At 39.1% G+C, this 23,962-nt stretch overlaps 1 protein-coding gene across 3 annotated transcripts in view; it reads right to left on the minus strand.

The window, feature by feature from the left end:
• Astn2 (astrotactin 2) overlaps positions 1-23,962 on the minus strand; it is a 989,271-nt gene that overhangs the window by 687,596 nt on the left and 277,713 nt on the right. For 2 of the 3 annotated variants that reach the window (XM_052176644.1, XM_052176643.1), the window contains exon 4: positions 17,964-18,119. The exons of the other annotated variant lie outside the window; for it this stretch is intronic. In XM_052176644.1, the coding sequence (XP_052032604.1) occupies positions 17,964-18,119 (156 nt within the window). The remainder of the gene's footprint in view (positions 1-17,963; positions 18,120-23,962) is intronic. 3 annotated transcript variants of the gene reach the window in all.

Here is a 23,962-nt window from a genome sequence, read left to right on the forward strand (position 1 = left end):
AGTTTATTGGAACTGTTCTTATTAAGAATATCTGTGGTATGAAATCAGGTTTAAAAGCATCAACCCTGCATGGATCCATAATGAGTTCATATGTGGCATTAACATAAAGAGAGAACAAATTAATCATGGTCGGATGAGTTTTTCTTTTTTTTTTTTTTTTCAATCTACATCTTAAAAAAAAAAAAAGTTGTTCAAAGCCTTTTGGAGTCTCTGTGGTCTAAAAAGGAAATCTTTTGCCATTAAATGCTCCTGCAGAGAAAGCCTGCTAGCTGCAAGATCATGATGAGGGTAAGCATTAATTAAATCTAACTGCGAGAGAATAATTACGTACACATATCCATCAGGGCAAGTTGTCACTATCCAGTAACAAAGTTGGATACAAACTCTATCAGCAGAACTGTCAGGCGGCTGTTAAAAGGATATAAATGTGTCCCAAAAGGATCATTTCATTTAGGGGGGTAAAAATTGCATTGCAAAGGATTAATGAGGCAAGAGGTTTGTGTTTTCAATTGGATGTAAAATGCAAACTGAAGAAATTGTAATATCATCATTTAACCTTAATGTTTAGCTGCATTTGGATTTTTAACACGTGGATGGGACAATTAGGCACTGTATATCAGAGAAACATTTTCCATCCTGGAATGATATTAAAAGCTACTTTTTTTCCAAGTTAAATTGCACAAAAGTCTATGGCACAATCCTAAAATCTAATTTACACAGATGGTGTATTCTTAATAATTATTAGGCAAGAAAATGAATAAAAATCCCTGCAGAGTAATTAGGACATTCAGAAAAGGTCTTTTTTGGTGGCTGCCTTCAGTTTTGCTGAATTTAACCCCAAGCTCTGAGAGGTGTGTATGTGCACTTGCACCACAGAGGTGATGCAGACACACAGTGGAGGGGGCACTGGAAGCAGACACAGGAAATGTGTAGGAGAATGGGCAGCAGCAGCATGGGCCATAGATGGATTGACGTTCACTTCTAGGACCTGTGAATGACTTACTGCGTAAGCCTGGGAAACTTGCTTCTGATCGGCTACAATAACATATGAAAGCACCCAGAATAATAAGGTGAACAATATGAACCTGTTGTTTCCCTCAGCTGCATGTCCTAAGGGAGTAAGAAATCAAACAAAAATATCCCCAGTGCTGACCTCAAAAATGCTTCTTTCCATAACTTCATATTTGTTGGAGAAAGTGATGGCTTTCATCCACAGGAAAAAAACAGGAAGGAAACTCAACTGATTTTATATGCCAAGGTCATATATTGTATGTGCTAATAATAAAGTATAAACACTGTATTTGAACACTTGAGTTATTGACTGCTTAACTGTTATTTATTCTGTATCCTGATCCCCATAGGAGGGGGATCAGGATACAGATCTTACGGATCTGATGTTTGGGAGTCCCACCAGACATCAACTTAAAGAAGAGGAGCTATAACCTTGGAACCAGAATCAACTTCAGCAGGTCAAGAGGGTCCTCCTATAGAGACACAATGGCTCAGCCTGATTTCTATGGCTTTTTCTAGAACAGAGGAGCTACACATCACAAAAATGAAGTCAGAGCCTATAATGACCCTGGCTACTCTGGGATGCTGCAATCTCTACCAAATTACAGTTGATACACTTGTTAAAATACTAATTTACATTTTCAGGATCATAAGGAATTATTTTCTTTCATTCCCATTTTTCTTAGTGGATAAACAAAATAAAAAATTATATATACTAGTGAAACAGTATGTAATGTTTTGATACCTACATATTGCATCATTCAATATGTCCTAGCATATTTATTTCATAAAAATATGTTTATGATCAAATGCTTTTGAAATTCCTTTCCTAGCTTTTTGAAATACATGTTACATGATTATCATGTATAATCAACCTACAGGGCAAAAATCACAGGAAGGCTTCTTGTTCCAGACTTAATGGAATTTGGTTCCCATTGGTCAACTTTTCCTAATCCTTTCTTCTACCTACTCTTCCTTTAAGTTTTACAGCCACTATTCTACTCACAGCTTCTGTGGGATCACACTGTTGGCCATTCGGTATCTGACTTACTTCATTTAACAGAATATTCTAGCTCTGTTCATAATACCACAGTTGTCAGGACTCAATAGCTGTATCTATATAATCCACTTTCAAACCAATAGGAATTAAAGAGAAAAATGAGTTACTGAAGATGTCTCTGTCTTACAATCTATGGTGGATTCTACTAATGTTATAACATTTCATACCAACTCTTCTGCCATCCAAATATTAACCAGGCAAGGCATTGCTTCTTAGCCTTTGAGATAAAATTTAAATTGGTGACAGTTTGTACTGAATCACTGCATTGAGACTGTATGGCTGTGGTGCAGACCAATCCTTAGACAATTCATTTGGCAAGTTACGAAGACTGGCATGTGTGGACAAGGTAAGTGTGTCAGATGTTCTCTGCAAGTTTTCACAACTAAATCATGAACAGGAAAGCTGGGTTTGTTGGCTAATTGTCTAGTCATTCTGATAAGATAAACTCATAAAAAATGCTTAAGGAAAATTCAGGGTTTTTTTAGATCAGAGTTTAAGACTAATTTATTAGGATGGGTCATGCAAAGTCAAATGTAATAAAGCTAGCTAATTACATTGCATCCACAATTAAAGTCAAGAGCAACAAATGCCTATGCTTCCCTTACTTTCTCCCTGCATAGATCCAGAAAACAAGACTGGAGAATGCTGTCTCCCACAGTGAGCAGAGATTCCCCCCTTAACTAATCTAATGAACATGAACTCCCTGAGGCGTGTTTACATGCCCATCTCCCAGATGATTCTATATCTCACAAAACTGATAATTCAGATATTAGCACAGTGTGACATGTTCTCCATAGGAGATTGAATGCTATCATCATGACAAAAATGATAGCTCCCACTTGTCTTCATAGTGATTTTCCCAATGAAGACTTGTTAACTTCAACATCCTTACAAAATATGTGAATAAAAATAAAATAAAACCAGCAAATACATATTTCTTGCCCTAACTCCACCTCTGATTTAGAATCAACATCTTTAAAAAATAAAATGTAAAAGATTTAATCATAAGAATCATCATTCAAAAGGAAATAAAACTCAAGGAAATTTGGACAAACCCAGAAAATTGAGAACATCTAATAGACACCAAGACCATAAAGAGAACTTTACATCAATTTAAAAAATTTGTTAACATCACATTCTTTCAGGGCAGAATTTTATATAAGTCCGTTTGCTCATCTTCTCAGTGATGTTTTAATCCTTATCATTATCATTTTGTGTATTTGATTTAATGGGTTGATTACTATATTATATTCTACAACTTTGATTATATATTAACTTTTAAAATATTTCTTTCAATTTTACACTTTAAAGCTGCTGCCTTTGTATGTAAGATAAGCTTATAACCTTGTATGTAAGTATGAACTTTCCCATTCACATTGGTAAAATTTCTTCTGTGATAAATTGATGATTCTCTATATTCCTAAAAGATTAATACGTTTTGTATAAAGTTATTGAAAAGTACATTCTGTCATACATGTGCATTTCTCTGAATGTCTTCTTTGATTAGTAATCAATGATATGCACTCTGTTTTTCTCTACTTGGCTGACTAGTTTGTCGTCTTGACAAAAGCTAGAGTTGTTTAGAAAGGGAACTTCAACTGAGAAAATTTCTTCGTAAGATTGAACTACAGGTAGTAAGGCATTTTCTTAATTATTCCTTGATATGGGAGGGTTCAAAGCAGGCTGAGCAGGCCACAAAAAAGCAAGCAAGTAAATAGCATTGCTTCATGATCCCTGCACCAGCTCCTGTCTCCATGCCTACCTTCCTTGAGTCCTGCCCTGACTTCCTTTGATGATGAACAGTGATGTGGAAGTGTAAGCCAAGTAAGACCTGTCTTCCTAAAGTGATTTTGTTCATGGAATCTTGCCACAGGAATAGTAACCCTAGCTAAGACTTCACTGTCAGATTTGTATCTTTATGCTTTTAGGTGGATCTTAGGTGGAAAAGAGAAGACGGCTGGATTTTGTTTAACACAATCTGTCTCTGAATTTTAGTACATAAAGTGTGCACATTGTGTTTCCTTTGGCTGTAGGGATTATTCTTATCCCATCATGTTATGTTTTCCTTTGTTATTTTCCTTTCTGTTTTCTCTACTCTATCATCATCAGGAGTCACCATGGTTATCAACATCCAAACCCATTGCTTAGAGTTTACAGGTCCCTTTCTTCATTATACAATGATTTGTGTGGCTTTCTTTAATTTACCTATATCTGTAAATAGGATATAGGATATATACCTATATCCATTGTATGATAATACATGTATGTATATAAAATAAGAAAAGACAGAGAGATGGCTCAGTGGTTAAGAGTACTAACTGCTCTTCCAAAGGTCCTGAGTTCAAATCCCAGCAAGCACATGGTGGCTCACAACCATCTGTAATGAGATCTGACACCCTCTTCTGGGGTGTCTGAAGACAGCAACAGTATACTCATATACAATAAATAAATTTTTTAAAAAGAAAAGACAGTTAATATTCTAATAAGCATTTGAAAAATTAGTACAATTTTTTCCTACTTTTTATTCTGCAATGGAGTGTGAAATTTTGTCCTGTCAGCAGAATGAACAAAACCAGAGTCTTGGGCAGACTTTAACATGGAAGGCTTGTACCTGGTAGAATCCTTGTTCTCCTTGGAAACATAAGGAACCTCATAAGTGTGGTCTATACTGTTTATATTTATGTCAATTATCTACTTTCCCACATAGGATGGCTTATTAAGTGAAACACATTACATGCTGGAGCTTCCTTAGAATGCAGCACGGATGTCTTAGTATTTCCCTCATATTCCAAAGGCTACTGAAGCACACATGCAGTTTATGATAGCAATGAAAGCTATAACTTTTAGAATCAGATTTGAGTATTAGTTACTTCCTAGCAATTGAAGGGGAGAAATATTGATTTTCCTTCATGGATTGAGGGCACTGCTCATGATAGTGAAGAATGCATGGCAGCAGTGGCGTGAGGCTGCATGCTCACATCTGTGTGAATCAAGGAATAGAAAGAGAGACTGAAGTTAGCTGCAAGGCTGGACTGTAAGTCCCATGGCTCGAGCCACCTCCCAGTCCTCAGACATTTAGTTTGCCCAGCCAGCTAGCTCTCACTTCCCTAAATTCCCACAACATCACAAACAGAGCCACCAGTGGGAGACGAAATATTCACATCCTTGAGTCCATGGGAGGGAGTTCATAGTCAATCCATTGCAGTGATATATAAATATGACATTTATAATACATATGCATATAAATTTAGGATAAAAAGTTTTTCAAACATAGTGATGCCTAATATATAAGTACACTAAAGCTGAACCTTGGCAGAACAGCCCCAAACACTCAGCAACAAATCCTCGTGCCTTGCTATTTGGAGCACAGCTTGAAAATGGCTCATGTCTCAGGCACTCCATGACATTGCCTCAATCTGTTTAACTGTGTCTACTTCAAACAGGAGAATGCGAAACTACTCTCTGTTATAGTTTCACCAATTTACCCATTTGATTACCCTTGAATTCAAAACAAGAAATAGCTACTAACATCTAACTATGTGCTTCATCAGATTCTACAACAGACAGGACTAATGTGGGTCAGGTGGCCTGCATGTCTCTATACATTCAAACGCCATGGAAAGAGCAAATTTAAAGGGAAGGTTCTGGAACTTGAATCTCATTCTTAGCTCTGCTCATTTCTGACAGAAATAAGAATCTCCTCTTGTTGTTTCTACACCCAAAAGCATGTTGGATAAGAAAACTTTAAGATGCACTTATGGAACCCTATGGCATGTGAACAGGTCTGGAAACCTTGGTGTAGTAACATCAGTTGGTCCGGCCCTGCTCTGACCTGACCCACCCAGTATAGACAAGACCCAATGTATTACTTGAAGTAAGTACTAAATAAGGCTTCTGATTAAGGACACTGAGTTTCAGGGTATTTTATCATATGAAAAAACTAAGTAACATAATATCATCTAGTTCTGATGAAGGACATGCCCTAGAGTCCTGAATTTAGCTTTCCCCAAGGTCTGGTCTTGAGCGTCCTGCTAACCCCTCCTGTAATTGCCTTTTAATAGGCAGACTGTGTGGATTTGACTGAGAGCTCCCTGACATGTTTCAGATGGACAAGCAAAATCGCCTGAAGGTGACATACACTATCAGGAAAGCAAACTTCTTTGAGAGACATACCTGTAAAGATTTATAGAGGTTGCTGTGTGCTGTGACTTCTAATACCCTTACACTTGGTTCAGACACAACCGGGTATTACCCAGATAGTAGAGGTGTTGGCTATACACTCAGGTTGACATCTACGGCCAACAGGGGAAAACCCAGAGACCTGGTGGGAAGGTTTCATCATTAAAAATGCATAACATTCTTTTTATTTTTAAGCTCTGAGGTTCTAATTCCAGGGTGCAACTAATTCACAGCTGCATGCACCACATTTGCCAATTCCAGAAATGAAATTCTGAGGATAGTCAGCAACTCTGCCATATACCCTCTGCAAACAAGGCAGGCTCAGCTTCTAATGAGAGGTTTATTTCAACTCCGAAGTCTAGTCAATAGCAGTGCTTTCCAATCACATTTACAATCAAAGGCAATTTGAGTTGAAAGAGATTGGGGGAAGTTATCTAACCCATCACCTTTGCTTTCTAAATTACCCACAACACAGATTTATTAGGTACTTACTATGTTCAGTGTGGATCCCAGAGTACTTTATATACATTAGCTCTAGTTCTCCCAGTCTTTCTATAACGGATCAAGTGATTGTATGATTAGCACATTAAATAATGGAAACTTTGTGCACAATTCATTTTCAAAGTTATGCAAGTTAGTGATGAAGTTGGAAAACAAATCCACATTTCTAAGGATGGAGAAACTCCAGTATCACAGAGCTTCTGAAATGGGAACATTACAGCATGGAGAGGCGGAGCTCTTATCACAGACTATGCAGTCATACTGATTAATAATATGATAATTCATCAAACAATAATGAGCATCTGCTGTTTGATAGGAATGTGGCTAGACTGTGGGAACTCAAGCACTGCCTGGAAACAGTTGCTGCTCTTGAGCAGTCTCATTAAGGCAGATGAAAATATGAAGTGGCCATAAATTACTCTAATAAAAGGCGATACATGACAAATAGCTCATGAAAATCAGGAAAGATATAAAAAGTTCGAGGAAGAGTTCATGACTTTCATTTGGGAAAAAAAAGTTGAAAAGACTTCATGAAAAAAGAAAAAAGTAGGTGTTAGGACTCTTTTCTTGTTTCCTAATTAGATACAAAAGAAAGCTTAGGAGACTGGCAATTCAGGAAGAGTGGTAAACAGAGCTGCAGAAATGGCACAAAGGTAAAGAAGGTTTATGGGATATATGGGGAGGAGGGAACTGGGAAAGGGGAAATCATTTGGAATGTAAACAAAGAATATAGAAAATTTTATATATATATATATTTTTTCGATATAATTTATTTACATTTCAAATGATTTCCCCTTTTCTAGCCCCCCCCACCCCCCGAAAGTCCCGTAAGCCCCCTTCTCTTCCCCTGTCCTCCCTCCCACCCCTTCCCAGTTCCCCATTCTGGTTTTGCCAAATACTGTTTCACTGAGTCTTTCCAGAACCAGGGACCACTCCTGCTTTCTTCTTGTATCTCATTTGATGTGAGGATTATGTTTTGGGTATTCCAGTTTTCTAGGTTAATAACCACTTATTAGTGAGTGCATACCATGATTCACCTTTTGAGTCTGGGTTACCTCACTTAGTATGATGTTCTCTAGCTCCATCCATTTGCCTAAGAATTTCATGAATTCATTGTTTCTAATGGCTGAATAGTACTCCATTGTGTAGATATACCACATTTTTTGTATCCACTCTTCTGTTGAGGGATACCTGGGTTCTTTCCAGCATCTGGCAATTATAAATAGGGCTGCTATGAACATAGTAGAGCATGTATCCTTATTACATGGTGGGGAATCCTCTGGGTATATGCCCAGGAGTGGTATAGCAGGATCTTCTGAAGTGAGGTGCCCAGTTTTCGGAGGAACCGCCAGACTGCTTTCCAGAGTGGTTGTACCAATTTGCAACCCCACCAGCAGTGGAGGAGTGTTCCTCTTTCTCCGCACCCTCTCTAACACCTGCTGTCTCCTGAATTTTTAATCTTAGCCATTCTGACTGGTGTAAGATGAAATCATAGGGTTGTTTTGATTTGCATTTCCCTAATGACTAATGAAGTTGAGCATTTTTTAAGATGCTTCTCCGCCATCCGAAGTTCTTCAGGTGAGAATTCTTTGTTTAACTCTGTACCCCATTTTTAATAGGGTTGGGGTACAGAGTTAAACAAAGAATTCTCACCTGAAGAACCGAACAACCCTATATATATATAAAGAAAAGAAGAAAGAAAGATCTCAGCACGGACTCCAGGTAATCAAGGCCCATCTTGCCTTTCTCACTTATTATCTCGAATTTTAGCTCTAACTTCATCTTGATGATGCATAGACAAACTCACCTTTGACAAAGGGGGCGTTTTCTTTTCAAGGTTTGTCACATCAATATCATAAATACTCTTTCCAAGCTTTGACAATATCTTCATGGTTTCCCTAGTTCTATACAGGTGAATCCTGTGCAGGAAGGGAAGATTACTACAGTGTCTAAAAGATGACTTAAAATATAATGGCCACCAACACAAGATACAACCTGGGTCTGCTTGATTAATATTTATAAGAAGAGCTACAACTAATTTAAAGTCATTAATGTTTCTGGCTATTTTATTCCAACTAAAGGAATAATTTATACTTACTTAGTAATAAAAAGAAAGAATATATGTGTCTGAACATAAGTCTGTATCCCAGGGACAGTTCAATCATGATAATAGACCACACTGGAGATTATATTCAAGGAAAATGGAAGGAAAGAGAATTTTCATGTTCTCTATACCATAAGGCTAGGAAGCATGGGCGTGAACTTTAGGACATGATCTTGGTGGAAGAGAAGGCACCTTATGCCTCCAGCATCTGTTTGGCTCAGATTCCTTCGAGGTGTTCCCACAATGCTATGCATATCTCTCCTCCCATGTAATGTACAGATTCCTTTTACTTTCTTTCCAGAAATGGCTTCCCGGCCTACTCCCTGGTTAATATCAAGACAACTTCTGAGAATCTCTTTCTCTGTGAAGTTTTCCTTAATCATTATATGTGAGCAAATGTTTCACACCAACCTCCAATACCACCATGTATTCCCTATGACTGTGCATGTGGGATTCTAGGCTTACTTTAGTAAATGATTACTGTTGATGTACAGAGATATTAGTGACACAATTTATATATGTATAGTATCCTGTAAAAGTTGAGTAAATACATTAGAACATACAAAGCAAGACTAGTATCATCATTTCTGAACTCTAAATTTAGAGTCATAAAAAGCCAGACTGGGGGATCCCTGCATCTATGCTGTCTCTAAAAAGGATATATGTCTCCTTATAGAACATTGTAGCTCCTAACACTCTCTCAGCAGCTCTGCTAACACAGAATAAAACTTGCCAATGCAAGGGAACTACATATACTTCCTTGTAGTTACTAGACACAGTTGACATAATTTCACAGCTCAAAGATCATAGCCAGGGTAGCTAAGAGCAGAACTCGAGTCATCTTGTAATTTAAATGTGTGCTATGAATTCACAGCCCTACAGTTTATTGGTTGGGTAATCTCTGACAAATCACTTAAAGATTGTCAACTTGGATTTCTTGCTTTGTTAAGTGGGGATAATACGCATGTGCTTTCTGTGTGTTTTTAAATGAGATAATGTATGATGGCATTATGCCTAAAATATATTAAATTCTCAATAGATTCTTTGTAATCTTTGCATTCCATGAGTTTTCTTAATAACTCAATCATTTCTTCACCCATTAATCTGTCTATCCATCTCTCTTTCAATTCACCCAGCTTCACATGCAGTAAAATGATATCCTAGGGATATTCTTTACTATACAATTGTGCTACTGAGAGTATAAAAGACTGTGCTTTCCTTCACATGACCATAAAAATTGAAGAAGGTGACCATGTGCCCACCTTCTTTATGGACAATGAGGATAAAGTCAATCATGAAGAAATGTCCCATGGCTGCGGTACTAGAGACAACACTAGCTCCCTTAGAATGAATGGTCATGAGATGACGAAGTGCTTCACAGAGAAAACTTCCAAGTGAAAATTGAAGGGGAAGAAGGGCTGGTTTTTCCCTGAACTCCCCACTCCCCCAGATCCACTCTTCCTCTTTCCCTTCAAAAAAGAGCTTGTCTCCCAAGGATATCAATCAAACACATTATAACAAGTTACAATGGTCAAGGCATTTACCCTCATATAAAGACTATCAAGTAAGAATAAAGGGGTATGAAATGCAGGCTAAAGCGTCAGAGGCAGCACCTATTCCTACTGTTAGGGGTTCCATAAGAACACCAAGTTAGATCAGATCCACACAAGCTTCCTGATTGTCAGTTCAGTCTTTAGGAGCCCCTATGAGCCCTGGTTAGTCGGATCTGTGAGTCATGTTCTCATGGTGTCTTGACCATTCAGCTTCTAGAAACCTTCCTCTCCCTCTTCCTCGATTCCCTAAGCTCTGTCTAATGTTTGGCCATGGGTCTTTCCTATCAATTTCTGGAAGAAGCAAAGGTAGCCTTAAGCTCTATTAAACTGTGTTTCTTTCATCTTCTAGGCTCTTGATTTTGAATATATGTAAAGATATCCCCACGTAGCAAGTGGTATATATTTACATATATTGAAATCTTCACAATCAGGAAGCCTGTGTGGATCTGATCTAGATCTTTTGCAGATATGTTATGATTTTATAACTTGGTGCTCTTATGGGACTCCTAACAGTAGGAACAGGGGCTGCTTCTGACTCATTGATAATTGAGCTGACTACAATATTACTAAAATAAAGTAATAAAAACAACAAGACAAATAGTAACAAATGACAAAACTACAGAACACATATCCAGTGTGTGTCTATATGCTATTGTGCTAAGTGCTTCATTTTACATGGTTTGATTCTACAAAAACACTTTGAAGAGAGACCACTGCCTTCAGTGTATCATGGTTACAGTCCTTGGGACATATCTGAAGATTATTATCTAAAGATTTGCACACAAACCCAAATCAAGTATAAAACAAAATGGTGTGTGTGTGTGTGTCTGTGTGTGTCTCTCTGTGTGTGTGTGTGTCTGTGTGTGTGTGTATGTGCCTATTTACTCATACAAATGTCATGGCCGCCATGATGCACATATAGATGTTAGAGGACAACTTGTAGTTTCTGATGATGGAATGAGGGTCGTCAAGCTTTTTGGCAAGTGCCTTTATGGGACTGAGCCACCTTATCAGTGAAATGCTTTTAAAAGCTAGAATGAGAAATTGAGAACTTATGATTTATGTCATCTGAGTATAAGGGCTTACCTTTTGTTATGTATTCATGCTCATCTGTCTTAAGAGAAATTCATACAAAGACCTAAATCAGTCCTCAATGCAGGGAACCGAGTATAAGAAAATTGCTTTAGGTAGAGATGTGATGTGGCCATATATAGTGTGTTCTCAAAAGATCATTTTAGCTTAGTACAAGGAGACAAGGATGGATCAATTCGCATTCTTCTGCATGCAGACCTCCAGTTGAACCAGCACCATTTGTTGAAAAGGCTATCTTTTTTCCATTGGATGTTTTCAGCCTCTTTGTCGAGGATCAAGTGGCCATGGGTGTGTGGGTTCATTTCTGGATCTTCAATCCTGTTCCATTGATCCTCCTGCATGTCACTGTACCAATACCATGCAGTTTTTAACACTATTGCTCTGTAGTATTGCTTGAGGTCAGGGATACTGATTCCCCCAGATTTTCTTTTGTTGCTGAGAATAGTTTTAGCTATCCTGGGTTTTTTGTAGTTCCAGATGAATTTGATAATTGCTCTTTCTAACTCTGTGAAGAATTGAGCCAGACACTCTGAAGCTAATAGAAAAGAAACTGGGGAAGACCCTTGAGGACATCGGTACAGGGAGAAAGTTTCTGAACAGAACACCAATAGCGTATGCTCTAAGAGCAAGAATTGACAAATGGGACCTCATAAGGTTACAGAGTTTCTGTAAGGCAAAGGACACCATCAAGAGGACAGATCGGCAACCAACAAATTGGGAAAAGATCTTCACCAATCCTACATCAGATAGAGGGCTAATATCCAATATATATAAAGAACTCAAGAAGTTAGACTCCAGAAAACCGAACAACCCTATTAAAAAATGGGGTACAGAGTTAAACAAAGAATTCTCACCTGAAGAACTTCGGATGGCGGAGAAGCATCTTAAAAAATGCTCAACTTCATTAGTCATTAGGGAAATGCAAATCAAAACAACCCTAAGATTTCATCTTACACCAGTCAGAATGGCTAAGATTAAAAATTCAGGAGACAGCAGGTGTTGGAGAGGATGTGGAGAAAGAGGAACACTCCTCCACTGCTGGTGGGGTTGCAAATTGGTACAACCACTCTGGAAATCAGTCTGGCGGTTCCTCTGAAAACTGGGCACCTCACTTCCAGAAGATCCTGCTATATCACTCCTGGGCATATATCCAGAGGATTCCCCACCATGTAATAAGGATACATGCTCTACTATGTTCATAGCAGCCCTATTTATAATTGCCAGATGCTGGAAAGAACCCAGGTATCCCTCAACAGAAGAGTGGATGCAAAAAATGTGGTATATCTACACAATGGAGTACTATTCAGCCATTAGAAACAATGAATTCATGAAATTCTTAGGCAAATGGATGGAGCTAGAGAACATCATACTAAGTGAGGTAACCCAGACTCAAAAGGTGAATCATGGTATGCACTCACTAATAAGTGGTTATTAACCTAGAAAACTGGAATACCCAAAACATAATCCACACATCAAATGAGATACAAGAAGAAAGGAGGAGTGGCCCCTGGTTCTGGAAAGACTCAGTGAAACAGTATTCGGCAAAACCAGAACGGGGAAGTGGGAAGGGGTGGGAGGGAGGACAGGGGAAGAGAAGGGGGCTTACGGGACTTTCGGGGAGTGGGGGGGCTAGAAAAGGGGAAATCATTTGAAATGTAAATAAATTATATTGAATAAAAAAAAGATCATTTTAGCAATCATGTTAGAAGGTAGATTTGTAAATGATAAGGTTAGAAAAGACGGTGCTACAGGAATCCCAGTTAGGTATAAGAATGTGCCAAATAAGATAGAGGTTGTGGTCGAGAAATAAGGAGTGAATCTGTAAGCTACTAATGGTGTGTATCCAAGTGGCAGAGAATACCATGATCATTTTTTCTAAGGGTTGATAATCTGACTATTCATGGGCCAAGTTTCTCTTGGACGTCATTTCCCACATGCATGTGTGCCTGGTATTATTAACACAAGTTCACAGATGAAAATCAGAAATTATGCAGTCTTACTTACTTAATAAAGACTATTCTGTAAAACAGCAGAGTATTTACTTTGCAATTTTACTTTTAAAAACCATCTTCTATGCAGCAGGAGCCTCAAGAAGCTCTTGCTCCAATTTGGACCTCTCCTCTGCTTTATCTGAATGCTACTCCCTCCTTTCCACAGCCTGAAGGACACTGGGGAGTGACCACTTAACAGCTACCTCATAAAACCATGTCACAAATATGAAGGTAACAGTTAAGCCCCTTCTTCAATAGCCTTCCCAGGCTGATGAGCAATGCTGTAGCTTAGCATCTACCAGGCCTCTTAGGAGGAAGCCCAAACTACAGAAACACATTGGAGCTGATTTTAGCCATGTGCTCAATTCCATGACACTGGTTCTCAGCTACCCATTCCATCTGCTAGAAAGTACTGGGCACCGCACACTGGACATGGAGCCTAATGAAGCAGAAAGAAGCCAGGTGTTCTCACTCTGGGCCAGGAGGCCCACGGCCACCTTGGCAGCAGGGAGAGAAAAGACACAACGAAAGAGTCAAACCATTGTGTTTAGGCTTTCTGATGGCCTTTGCAGGGTAATGGAGCATTTCTAAGTTGTGTTTCTGAGGCTGTTTCTGTTGGGCATGTTAATAAATGTTCCAGGGGAAAAACAGAGTCTGCAGACAAGATGGTATCATGGACAATGAATGCAACCAAGCAGCCTTGCGTTTGGACTACAGATCTCCCAGAGTCTCCAAGAAGAAGGTGTGTACAGAATTTTGATCATGAAATGCTAACTCCCCAAATGTATGTGTGCTCTTAGGAATATGCAAGAGAACACCCACATATCTGTGGATATAAGAAGGCAAAAACTAGTGGCTTTCTCTTATCATTTCCACTTTAAGAGACAAACTTTGCCTAAAACTGGAGTTCATTGATCCATCAAAAATAGCTGCTCAACAAGTGCCCAGGGAAACTTTTGCCTTTGCCTCTCCAGCACCTTGATGACAGGTATGCAGCACAACACACCAGCTTTTACATGGATGTGGGGGAACTGAACCCAGGTCTTCATGCTTGCAAGCAAGTGCTTTACCAACTGAGTTATCTCCCTAGGTCAACAAATCTAAAAAGTGTGATGCCTAGCTGGTATATGCACTATTCTCCTTCTTTTCCAGCATCTAGATCCAGTGATGGCAACAGAGTCATCATGATACTGCTCCTGAATAATTTAAGTAATGTTTTGATGACATTAGTTTGATGTGCTGTGTGTCAGTCAGTCTGCCTATGGGGGGAAGCATTTTATGAAGATCAGTATGTTAGAGGACCTTTTACATACCATCAGTTCCAAAGACATAAACTACAGATGCTACAGTGATTTCAGATGCTTATATATTCAAACAGCATTTATTAAATTCATTGTATGCATTGGGTTTATAACTATGAAGAATCTATTTGAGAGAAAAAGACAACAAATAAGCACAGGAAGACCATCTTAGGCTACATTCTTATGGAATATACATATACTTCCTAATATAACAGATAGTAGCCAATCCAAAAGGAGAAAAATTCTGACTGTTTAACATAATATGAGAGATATAAGGTGAGAAGGAACCAAGTAGTTCAGCAGCTATTGGTAAAGGAAGACAGAAAGAACCATGCATAGGAAGTATTAGAGAGGTCCCCAGCTCTAAAAAAAGCATATGCTAGCTGTGTTCATGAAGTGTGACATCAACTAGTCTGTCTAGAATACAAGGAAAATAAGAGTACATATGAGGGAAGACAGCAAGATGTAGATCATCATGATACAGGGTCTTTACTTCAGAGTTTAGATCTCAGATGGAATTCTAAGTAGAATGGAAAACTGCCCAAGGGTCATAAGCAAATATTGACCAGCATAGGATTTTGAAAGAAGTAGGCTGGTTATTGTGTAGAGGGAGACTGAGTCAGATGGAGAGTATAGTTACAAAGGGACAGCAAGAGGTGACAACAGTCATGATTGTGAAAAAGAAAGGCAGAGCGTAGTTTTTACATACATCGAGGAGCTACACTTAGATTTGTTCATTAGAATGCTGAGACTCCTCCTAACAAACAAGGGATGGTTTCCCTCCATAGCCTATCTCAACTGCTGTGTGTTCATTAACAATCTCAACACAAAATTCTGTCTGCCCTGTCAGGGTAAAACAAATTACAAAGTGAAGACCAATTTTAGAAAAAAAAAAAAAAAGGAAACAAAAGAACTCTATGTGACATTTAAAACAAAAAAAAATATTGTAAAATGAATTGCCCAATTGTCTTATCACCTGCTTATGGCAACTGTGAAGCATAAAATGGATAGTTTTGAAGGGTTGGTTGACATAAAGATGTTTAGTATAAATGAAGAAATGAAGTCAGATTGGTCTTGAAGAAAAGAGAAAAGATTTACTTGAAGTCACATAGGTTTATGGGGTGTGAAACCATTAAGAAGGCAGAAGAGCACACTTGGTAAACAGTATGGAGGGAAAAGGTATGTAGGAATGCTGAGTGTGATTTTATGTGACCTGAATGTTCAACCCAGGAAAACATGCAAGACAGCATTTATGTATGGTGGCTGCATGCTGCCTGAGTATTCTCAATCTTTTCCTAGAGTCCTGGAGCAATCTTATAGTTTGCTGAGTCCCATTTTAGGGAATTGGAAAACTGAGACTCAGAGAAAGTGATTACTTTTTCAAAGCCATGCAAATGGAGGCTGATTGGGTTAGTAGCATTGGCTACCACCATTCCTGACTTCAGAGACACTGCTGTTTACTACATGGGTTCTGGAAATAAACTTTCCAACTCCCTCTGCTTTGATCTACGACCTCCCATGATATGGCGGTCTTGTCTGTCTCTCCGCCATCCTGATTTAAAGTTCAAAGAACTTGGACCAAGATCCTCACAACAAAAACCCGGTACCATCCCTGCCATGTTTTCAAACACTAGGATAGATCTAGCTATAAATATCATCCAACTAGGAAGGCAGCCCTAAGAACTCAGTCAGTCTAAAGAAGGAGTCAGACAGAAGCGAATGATCACACACACAGGGGACCAGTACTAACACAGATAAAGGAAATCCAGGAAACTTCACAGTGAGTTGGGACTGCCAAAGTTAATGTAGCCTTTAAGTGCTTCTCAACCTGTGGGTTGCAATGGTTTTGGGGACTGAATGACCTTTTCACAGGAGTAATCTAAGACCATCAGAAACACAATTATTTACATTACAATTTATAACAGTACTAAAATTGCAGTTATAAAGTAGCAATGAAAATACTTTTATGGTTGGGGGTAACCATAACATACAAAACTGTATTAAAGGGTCACAGCCTTAGAAAGGTTGAAATCCACTGTTGTAGGATATCCTCTGACACATGCTAGTGCTGCTTTTTGTATCTTGGTGAGATCATCTATGTGAATTATTGTATTTGCCAAAAGAAAAAAAGGGTTCTGCTGAAAAAGCATAATACAGTGTACATACCATTTAGGCTGCTGCCTAGAATAAGTTAAATGAGAGTAAATGGGAAGACATAATTTATAGGGGTAAGTTTATTTGTTTAAGACATAAAATTCCTGAAGAGGGAATGTGAGGTCAGAACCCACAGACTTAGTGGAAACAGTGCAGAGCTGAACACTGTGTAGTTTTAAATGTCATATTCAAAAGCTTGAGCACACGAAATGTGACATAGGAATGACGTTACATTAGAGAGAAGAGTGAGAGCGGGAAATAAATATCAACAACCAGAGATCAGCGTGGCTTGAGAAAACAAATGTGCCGGCTCAGAAATCAGACAATGATAAGTGGGATCCTCCCACATCCAAAGTCACACAGGTACTCAGAGGAAATGAAGATGATGTGAGAAGATAGAGGAAATGGGGGAAGGAAGGGATCAAGGATGTGTATATCTGTTCTAACTCAATGTGGACCATTGCATGAGATTTTACTACAGTATAAGCCACATGTATCTCAGACAGGTCTAATGGAATGATCTAGGGGACGCAGCACCAGATTGAAAATAAGAATCAGTTCTGTCTAATGTATGATGCCTATATTTTCAATTGCTCTATTCTTTAGGGTTCTAAACTATAGTTCCCTAATAGTGCTCCTAGGAGCCCTTGATTCTCAGTCCAGACAATAGTTCTCATGCCTTGTGCAAGCATGCTCTGCTTCTCTTGTATTTTTAGTAAAAACACTCTTGAAAAGAGTACCCACTACTTTCAGGTTCTGGTTACAGAGGTTCTCCTTATATTCCCTTGTAACCACTTTAAAATTTGAAGTGTTCATTGTCATCCTCAGATGAGGCAGCATGGTTCTCAGAGAGGCTAGCTCTCACCCGAGGGGCACACCCACTATCTTCAAGGGGGCTTAACAGGGAGAGAAGTGTCGCAAGTGATAGGAGCAGTGGGGAGGCATTGGACAAGGTTCCCTGTATCTGGAAACACAGAACAGACTTCTGAGTTCTGGCTCGGTGCCAGGCGTTCCTACCTCGAGACTTGTTCCTCCGCTTCCTCTTCCCTGCAGAGGTGCTGCTGCGCGAGGCTGGCTGCAACTGACCGATCTCCACTGGTGTGTTAGCACGGAAACTCTCCTTGAACTTCTGCATCAGGGACTCCACTGTCTCCTGTGTCGCCTCAGCTGCTGCTACAGGGTGGCAATGGGGCTGAGGTTAAGGCTTGACCCACTCACAGTCTCTGGGGGAGTGGGACTGGCCACCTTAAGTCTTGGAAACTCCCATTAATAACACTCAACTACAGGTCATCTTACTAGCCGAAGGACAGATAAAATGTTGAGATTATCTATCACCTACTGGATTTTAAGCATTAGAAAAAGCTGTTGATATATGATAGTGAAAGGTAGGTATAGTCCATGTTTCAAATAACTTCTACTCCAGTACGATAAGTATGTGGGCAGTTCCAACATCAAGTAATGTTTCTGAAATAGAATATGAGATTGAGGGACACCTCACCCATCCACAAAGTCAAGGTGGCATTCTTGGAAAAGACACTATTGAAATAGAGATTATAATGATGCATAACAAGTACCAAAGGCAGCAGAGGAGGGTAGGAGTCAGAGGACATTGGGGATGAGAGTTTCCTAGGCAGAGGAGAAGCAAGTGTGATTATCTGAGGGCAGAGCAGGGAAGCTCTTCAGTAAGAGAAGGGAGTGCAGTATAGGTGTGATGGAGTTTGCACACAGAGTGTCCTGAAGGATTGAAGCATGAGAATGAGGATGCCGTGTATACAAGATTTAATTTAGATTTCATCTGAATGGTAAAGACCTATTACTGAATGGCTATAATGAAGAAGACAACATATTCAAATTAGGTCTCTCTGCTAACTATTTCTAATGAAAGTAAGGGGATATACAGAGAAATGGGAAAGGAAACAGAAACTAAGAGTTCTGCATAAGTCACTCAGATAATGGAATTCTGAATGGGCACAGTCGCAGTGGAGAGTACACAACAGCTTACTGGCAAAACTGTAGCATTGTGGGATGCAGCTTGTTTAAGTACATATTCCAAATTTAGCAGAGGAAAAGCAAGGCTTCCAAACAAGTCATAGGACTTTCTCCATGCCAGCCACAAGTAGTCAAGCCTATGAATCTGCCAATATATGTACAACAACCCACTGGTGTCTTATCCATGGATACCTTTCTAGTTTCCAAATTGAGACCAATAGGAAATCCCCGTGGATAGACAAAGTGAGGTCAAATATTTAGAGAGAAACTGAAGAAGATAAAAGGAAAAATAAAGGGAGGATTGAGAAAGAAGATGAGAGATATTATCAAAGGCAGAAGGAAAAAACCAGAAGAAGAAAACAGGACACACCTAAATGGCCTCAGTGTCTTTGTTCTGAGAAATATCCAAAGACAGCCCTGCCTTTGAAATCTTCAAACTCAGTCTCCCTCCACCCACATCTACAGAGGATGGGAATGTCTTCTCAGGTGGAGTTTCCTACCACTTGATGCCACGAGGTGGCATGTACTCGAGATTCATTTTTCTTTGAATGGATTTCTTCTGATTAGAAAGAGAAACCTCCCTAACCTCTCAACGCCTACTTGTTGTGTTCTCAGGAAAAAATTATCAACTTAGACAGATGTGTCTGCAAGGTAAGTCAAAACCAGAGGGTGGATTTGGATATTAGGTTCTGTGGGAAGCCCCATCTTCAGGGACACAGGAAGAATCAGATTGCTAAGAAACACAATTAACAATGCAAATGAGCCATATGGTAGCATTATAGCTTCCTCAACTCTGACTTTTGCTGTCTTCTCCCCAGTCTTCTCAAGTCAGGTCTATGAAGGTGATCCAAGGAGATTCCACTTACATGGTCTCTGTTACACCCAAAGGCTGCAATACGATTCTGATAAGCAATGTTATAAGGAAACTTAACTCAGTATGCATAGAAATGCATGATGTAAACAGAGCCATAAGAGGTGGCTAGCCTCTGCTCAAATGTTCAGAAGAAGCAATGAAATCCACAAAGGAAGAAAAGGAAAAGAAGATAGGGAGGGGGAAAAGGAGAAAAAAATTTCAGAAAAGAGCAAAAGCAATATCGAAATGCTGGAAAGGAGAACTTCATCAAGGCTATCTACATTTTGATGTTGGATTTTCTGCCTCAGAATCTTACTTTGTAGTTCTTTGTAGTATTTTATTATGGTAGCCCTTGTGGTGTTTATTATGCAAAAAAAAGACAATGATTATGAGTGAATAATGAGCAAATTAATATGAGCTGTATAACAAACATACTGGAATAAAATGGTGAATGATGCCACAAGAGTTTGTAGCAGAAGATATCTAGTAGTCTAAAAAAAGAAAGTGACAACAAACCACAGGAGGTGAGCCATGAAATGAAATCAGAAGCCTAACTTCCCTCTTGGCCCTAACTCTAATCTTCACTCTCTGGGACCTGTTAAGCATGGACCATCATTTCCAATTAGAGAATAGTCATATTCATATTTATAGAAGATTATATGGGCAAAGGAAAATAAAGAGTTCCTAAGCAAGGAAAAGAGGGCCAAGGAGATGGCTCAATGAGTAAAAATACTCACTCATGAGCATGAGGCCTGAGGTCACATTGCAAGTTCAAAAGAAATAAAGAAAGCCAGGTGTGATCAAATGCTTCTGTAACCTCATTGTTGGAGAAGGGAGAGAGACATGAAGATCTTTGGTGTTTCTGACTACCAGGTTTGGCACACATATGTAGCCATACATACTCATACAGAGGAAACTGGAAAGAGGGGAGGAAAAAGAGTAGAAAGACTACCTAGGAACACAGCATGACCATGGTCCAAGTACAAGCCAATAGTAGCCTGCAGTAGGATAGCAATGGTAGAGATAGAGAAGTAGAGAAAGCAACGGAGAGCATGTGGAGAAGTGGTCAAATAGGATTTATTGTGAAGTCAACGAAGTTATATTGTGTTATATTGGATGTTAAATGCCCTAAGAATGTGATGTATTATAAAGACCACAAGGGAAAGGAAGGCAATGAGTTTTCCTTCTCTTCTGGCTTTGAACAACTGTGAAGTGATGATTCCTAGGTGAGATAATGACTACATTTAACAGAAATGAATATGAATATAAGTTTAGATTAAAAAAAAGTTTAGTAGCCTTTCATTGGGGTGATCCCATTTTTGTTCAGACACAAGTTCTTCACAAAGCAGGCGATACAAAGTATATGAATTCCTGACTTATATCACCTGCTCTCTATTCATACCATCAGATTTCCAACTCTCTGCCATATTTAATTTGACAAATAAAACCCTTGCAGGATCATCACCTAGCTTCTTGTGATCTGGCTCCTAGCTCAGCAGTAAGATGTTATGCCAAAGGAGAATTTTTCTCTTTTATGTTTTTGTTTATGTTGCATCCTTGTGATAGAGGCTAGAACTCTAGACAACCACAGATTCTGTCAGTGTCCCCTGTTTCACAGTTCTAGTTTTTATGGGGATCAATAAAGCCATTTTCCCATCTCTGTATCTTTGTTTCTAGCTTATGATGGCTCTGATATGTCTTGCTCTGGTGTCTTAATAATTTCATCTATATGCTCTTCACATTGCCTGCACTTCGGTACAAAGCCCTTTCATCATCTTCTCCTAATAGTTCCATTCTAGAATATTTCCTTATCTAGCCTTGCCTGGGGTACCATCCACACCTCTTCTCTATCTTTGACATTCATCAATTTCTGATCATCAGCTCTTCTTCTCCTCTTATTTATGTTTTAGTTTTCTAAGCTGCTTAGGTTTAACTAGTACACATGGGGAGAGAATGTTTGCTCCTGTGAGCTGAGAGGGTTTCTGATTCCAATGTAGCAAATCCTGTCCATCTGTTGGGCTGATCTTGAGTTAGAGACAACACTGAGAGCCCAGACAGGCTTGGGGCAGCAGTGCTCATGAAAACCTCCTCATGGCTGATGTCATCCTATATTTTACTCTCTTCATCCCCACCCCTCTTGACCCAACTCAACAGCTCTCTCAATATCAATATATCAAGTTGCCTAAAGAAGCCACATTACCTTGGCTACCCATTAAGCTCTTCCCTACCCAAAGTAGCAAAATGTTCACCCATCGCCAGCATGAATGCAATGGATGGTGCCTGCTCTGAGCATTTCCTCAGGCCCATAAGCAGGGAGAGAAGCGGAGCTGCTGCCTCTGACTGCTGCATAAGAGAGTGTCAAGAATAGTGGGGATGAACTATTAAGGTCTGAGAAGATGAGGTCTTCTCCTGAACACATTGAAAGAGGAAGTGGAAGGAAGAGGAAGGAAACAAAGTGAACATAGGTAGAAGGGAAAAATCACGCAGTTATAGAAGTAAATATTATAGAAAAAAGTTGTAAACAGAAAGGCAATAGAGATGCAGGACAGAACAGAGAAGCAGGGAGTAAAATGAAGGAAGTTTAAAGAAGGATTCAAGAGATGGGTGTAAGGAGGGAGGGAAGAAAAAGGGGAGAGGATGAGGGAGAGAGGGTGAGAGGGAGACAAACACCGTCAAATTGAAGGTGAGGGGAAACATAGACTGAATCACTCTACAAAGACCTGGAGGTGTACTGATTTCAAGATACCTGGCAAGTTAGAACATGTAGCCTGTAGAACATACTATGTCTATGCCTAGGCTAAACTGTGCAACCAATCTGTCATCCACTTCTTTTTCCACAAAATAATGTTTGTATACACTTTCACTGAAATGGGCATAGATTTGGGTTCAAGTTTCAGTAGCATATCCTTCACTCTAATTTTTGTAGACAGTTCTAATCTGTGTTAAATTTTTTTTTCACAATTCTCAACCACCAACACTTTGCTAGGAAATGATCTTGGCATTTCTTCATGTTTTCTCATTTCCTTCTAACAAGTTTAAAAGGCAGCTATCATTCACTACTGTTTAGAAGTAGACACTGACTCAGAGAAATCAGATGATCTTCCAAGGCCATAAAGCTGAGATTTGAACTCACATAATAATGACGGATGTTCTAGCTCCATACACTGCACCATGCTCACACCCAGGGCCTTTCGTCAGATTCGTGCATAGAGACATGCATGTCAGTCTTACATTTTGGATGCCATTTCTGCAGGCCTACATAGACGTTCTTATGACCAACCTTCTACAGATAATCTAGGCAATTGCTCACAGGGAGTCTGGAACTTACTAGATCCCCCTGAACATTGCCTTAATGTCCAAGGGTCTGTTCTAATCCCAGTTTGCATTGCTCTCTCATTATAGATTTATGCAAAGAAGATAAAGCAATGGATGTTCACTGATCATGTTACTTTGAGAAGGTAGGAAAGACCATGGGCTTAGATGAAATTCTGATCCCTATTGAGGAATTCCTGACTGAAACAACTTAATGTCAGAAGGCTCTATTTGTATCACAGCTTATAAAGATTCAGTCAATGATTGTGGTGAATTCATCCTAATAACTAGAGGCTCTAAGTATGGCTGTATGAGCTTGCTATGGCTGTTTTTGATATGGTATTTAAGAAGAAGCAAAGAGACTGAACTTGGAAGCACTGTGAATTATAACCTCAGTGTCTCCTTACTTGCTATGATTTTTTTCCCCAACTCTTAAAAGGTTACTCAACCTTTCAAAGCAAGCACCATCAACTAGGGACTAAGTATTCATACACATAAACTTGTTGATGATATTTTTACATTTACAATTTAATACTTGATATCATGAAGCTATTTCTTCTACATTGAAATGCTATTTCCTCTGAATTGACAAGGTCTCATTAAGGCATAAGGCTTAAGAAGGTACTGAAATTAAGGTACAAGATTCCTAAGGACCCCTTCTCATATTATAAAAACAGTAGGCAATTGCTGGGAAGGATCTGAGCCACTTATCAACCTGTGAATCATGCAGAACACTCCAGAAATACAGCTTCTATAAGGTAAAAAGAGCTATAACTATGTATACCCAACTTTTACATGGGTACTAGAGATGCAAACCCCTATTCCTAGGCTTACACAACAGGCACTTGGACCATTGAACCAT

Source organism: Apodemus sylvaticus, chromosome 3 (genome assembly GCF_947179515.1).
Source record: "Apodemus sylvaticus chromosome 3, mApoSyl1.1, whole genome shotgun sequence".
Lineage (NCBI taxonomy): Eukaryota > Metazoa > Chordata > Mammalia > Rodentia > Muridae > Apodemus > Apodemus sylvaticus.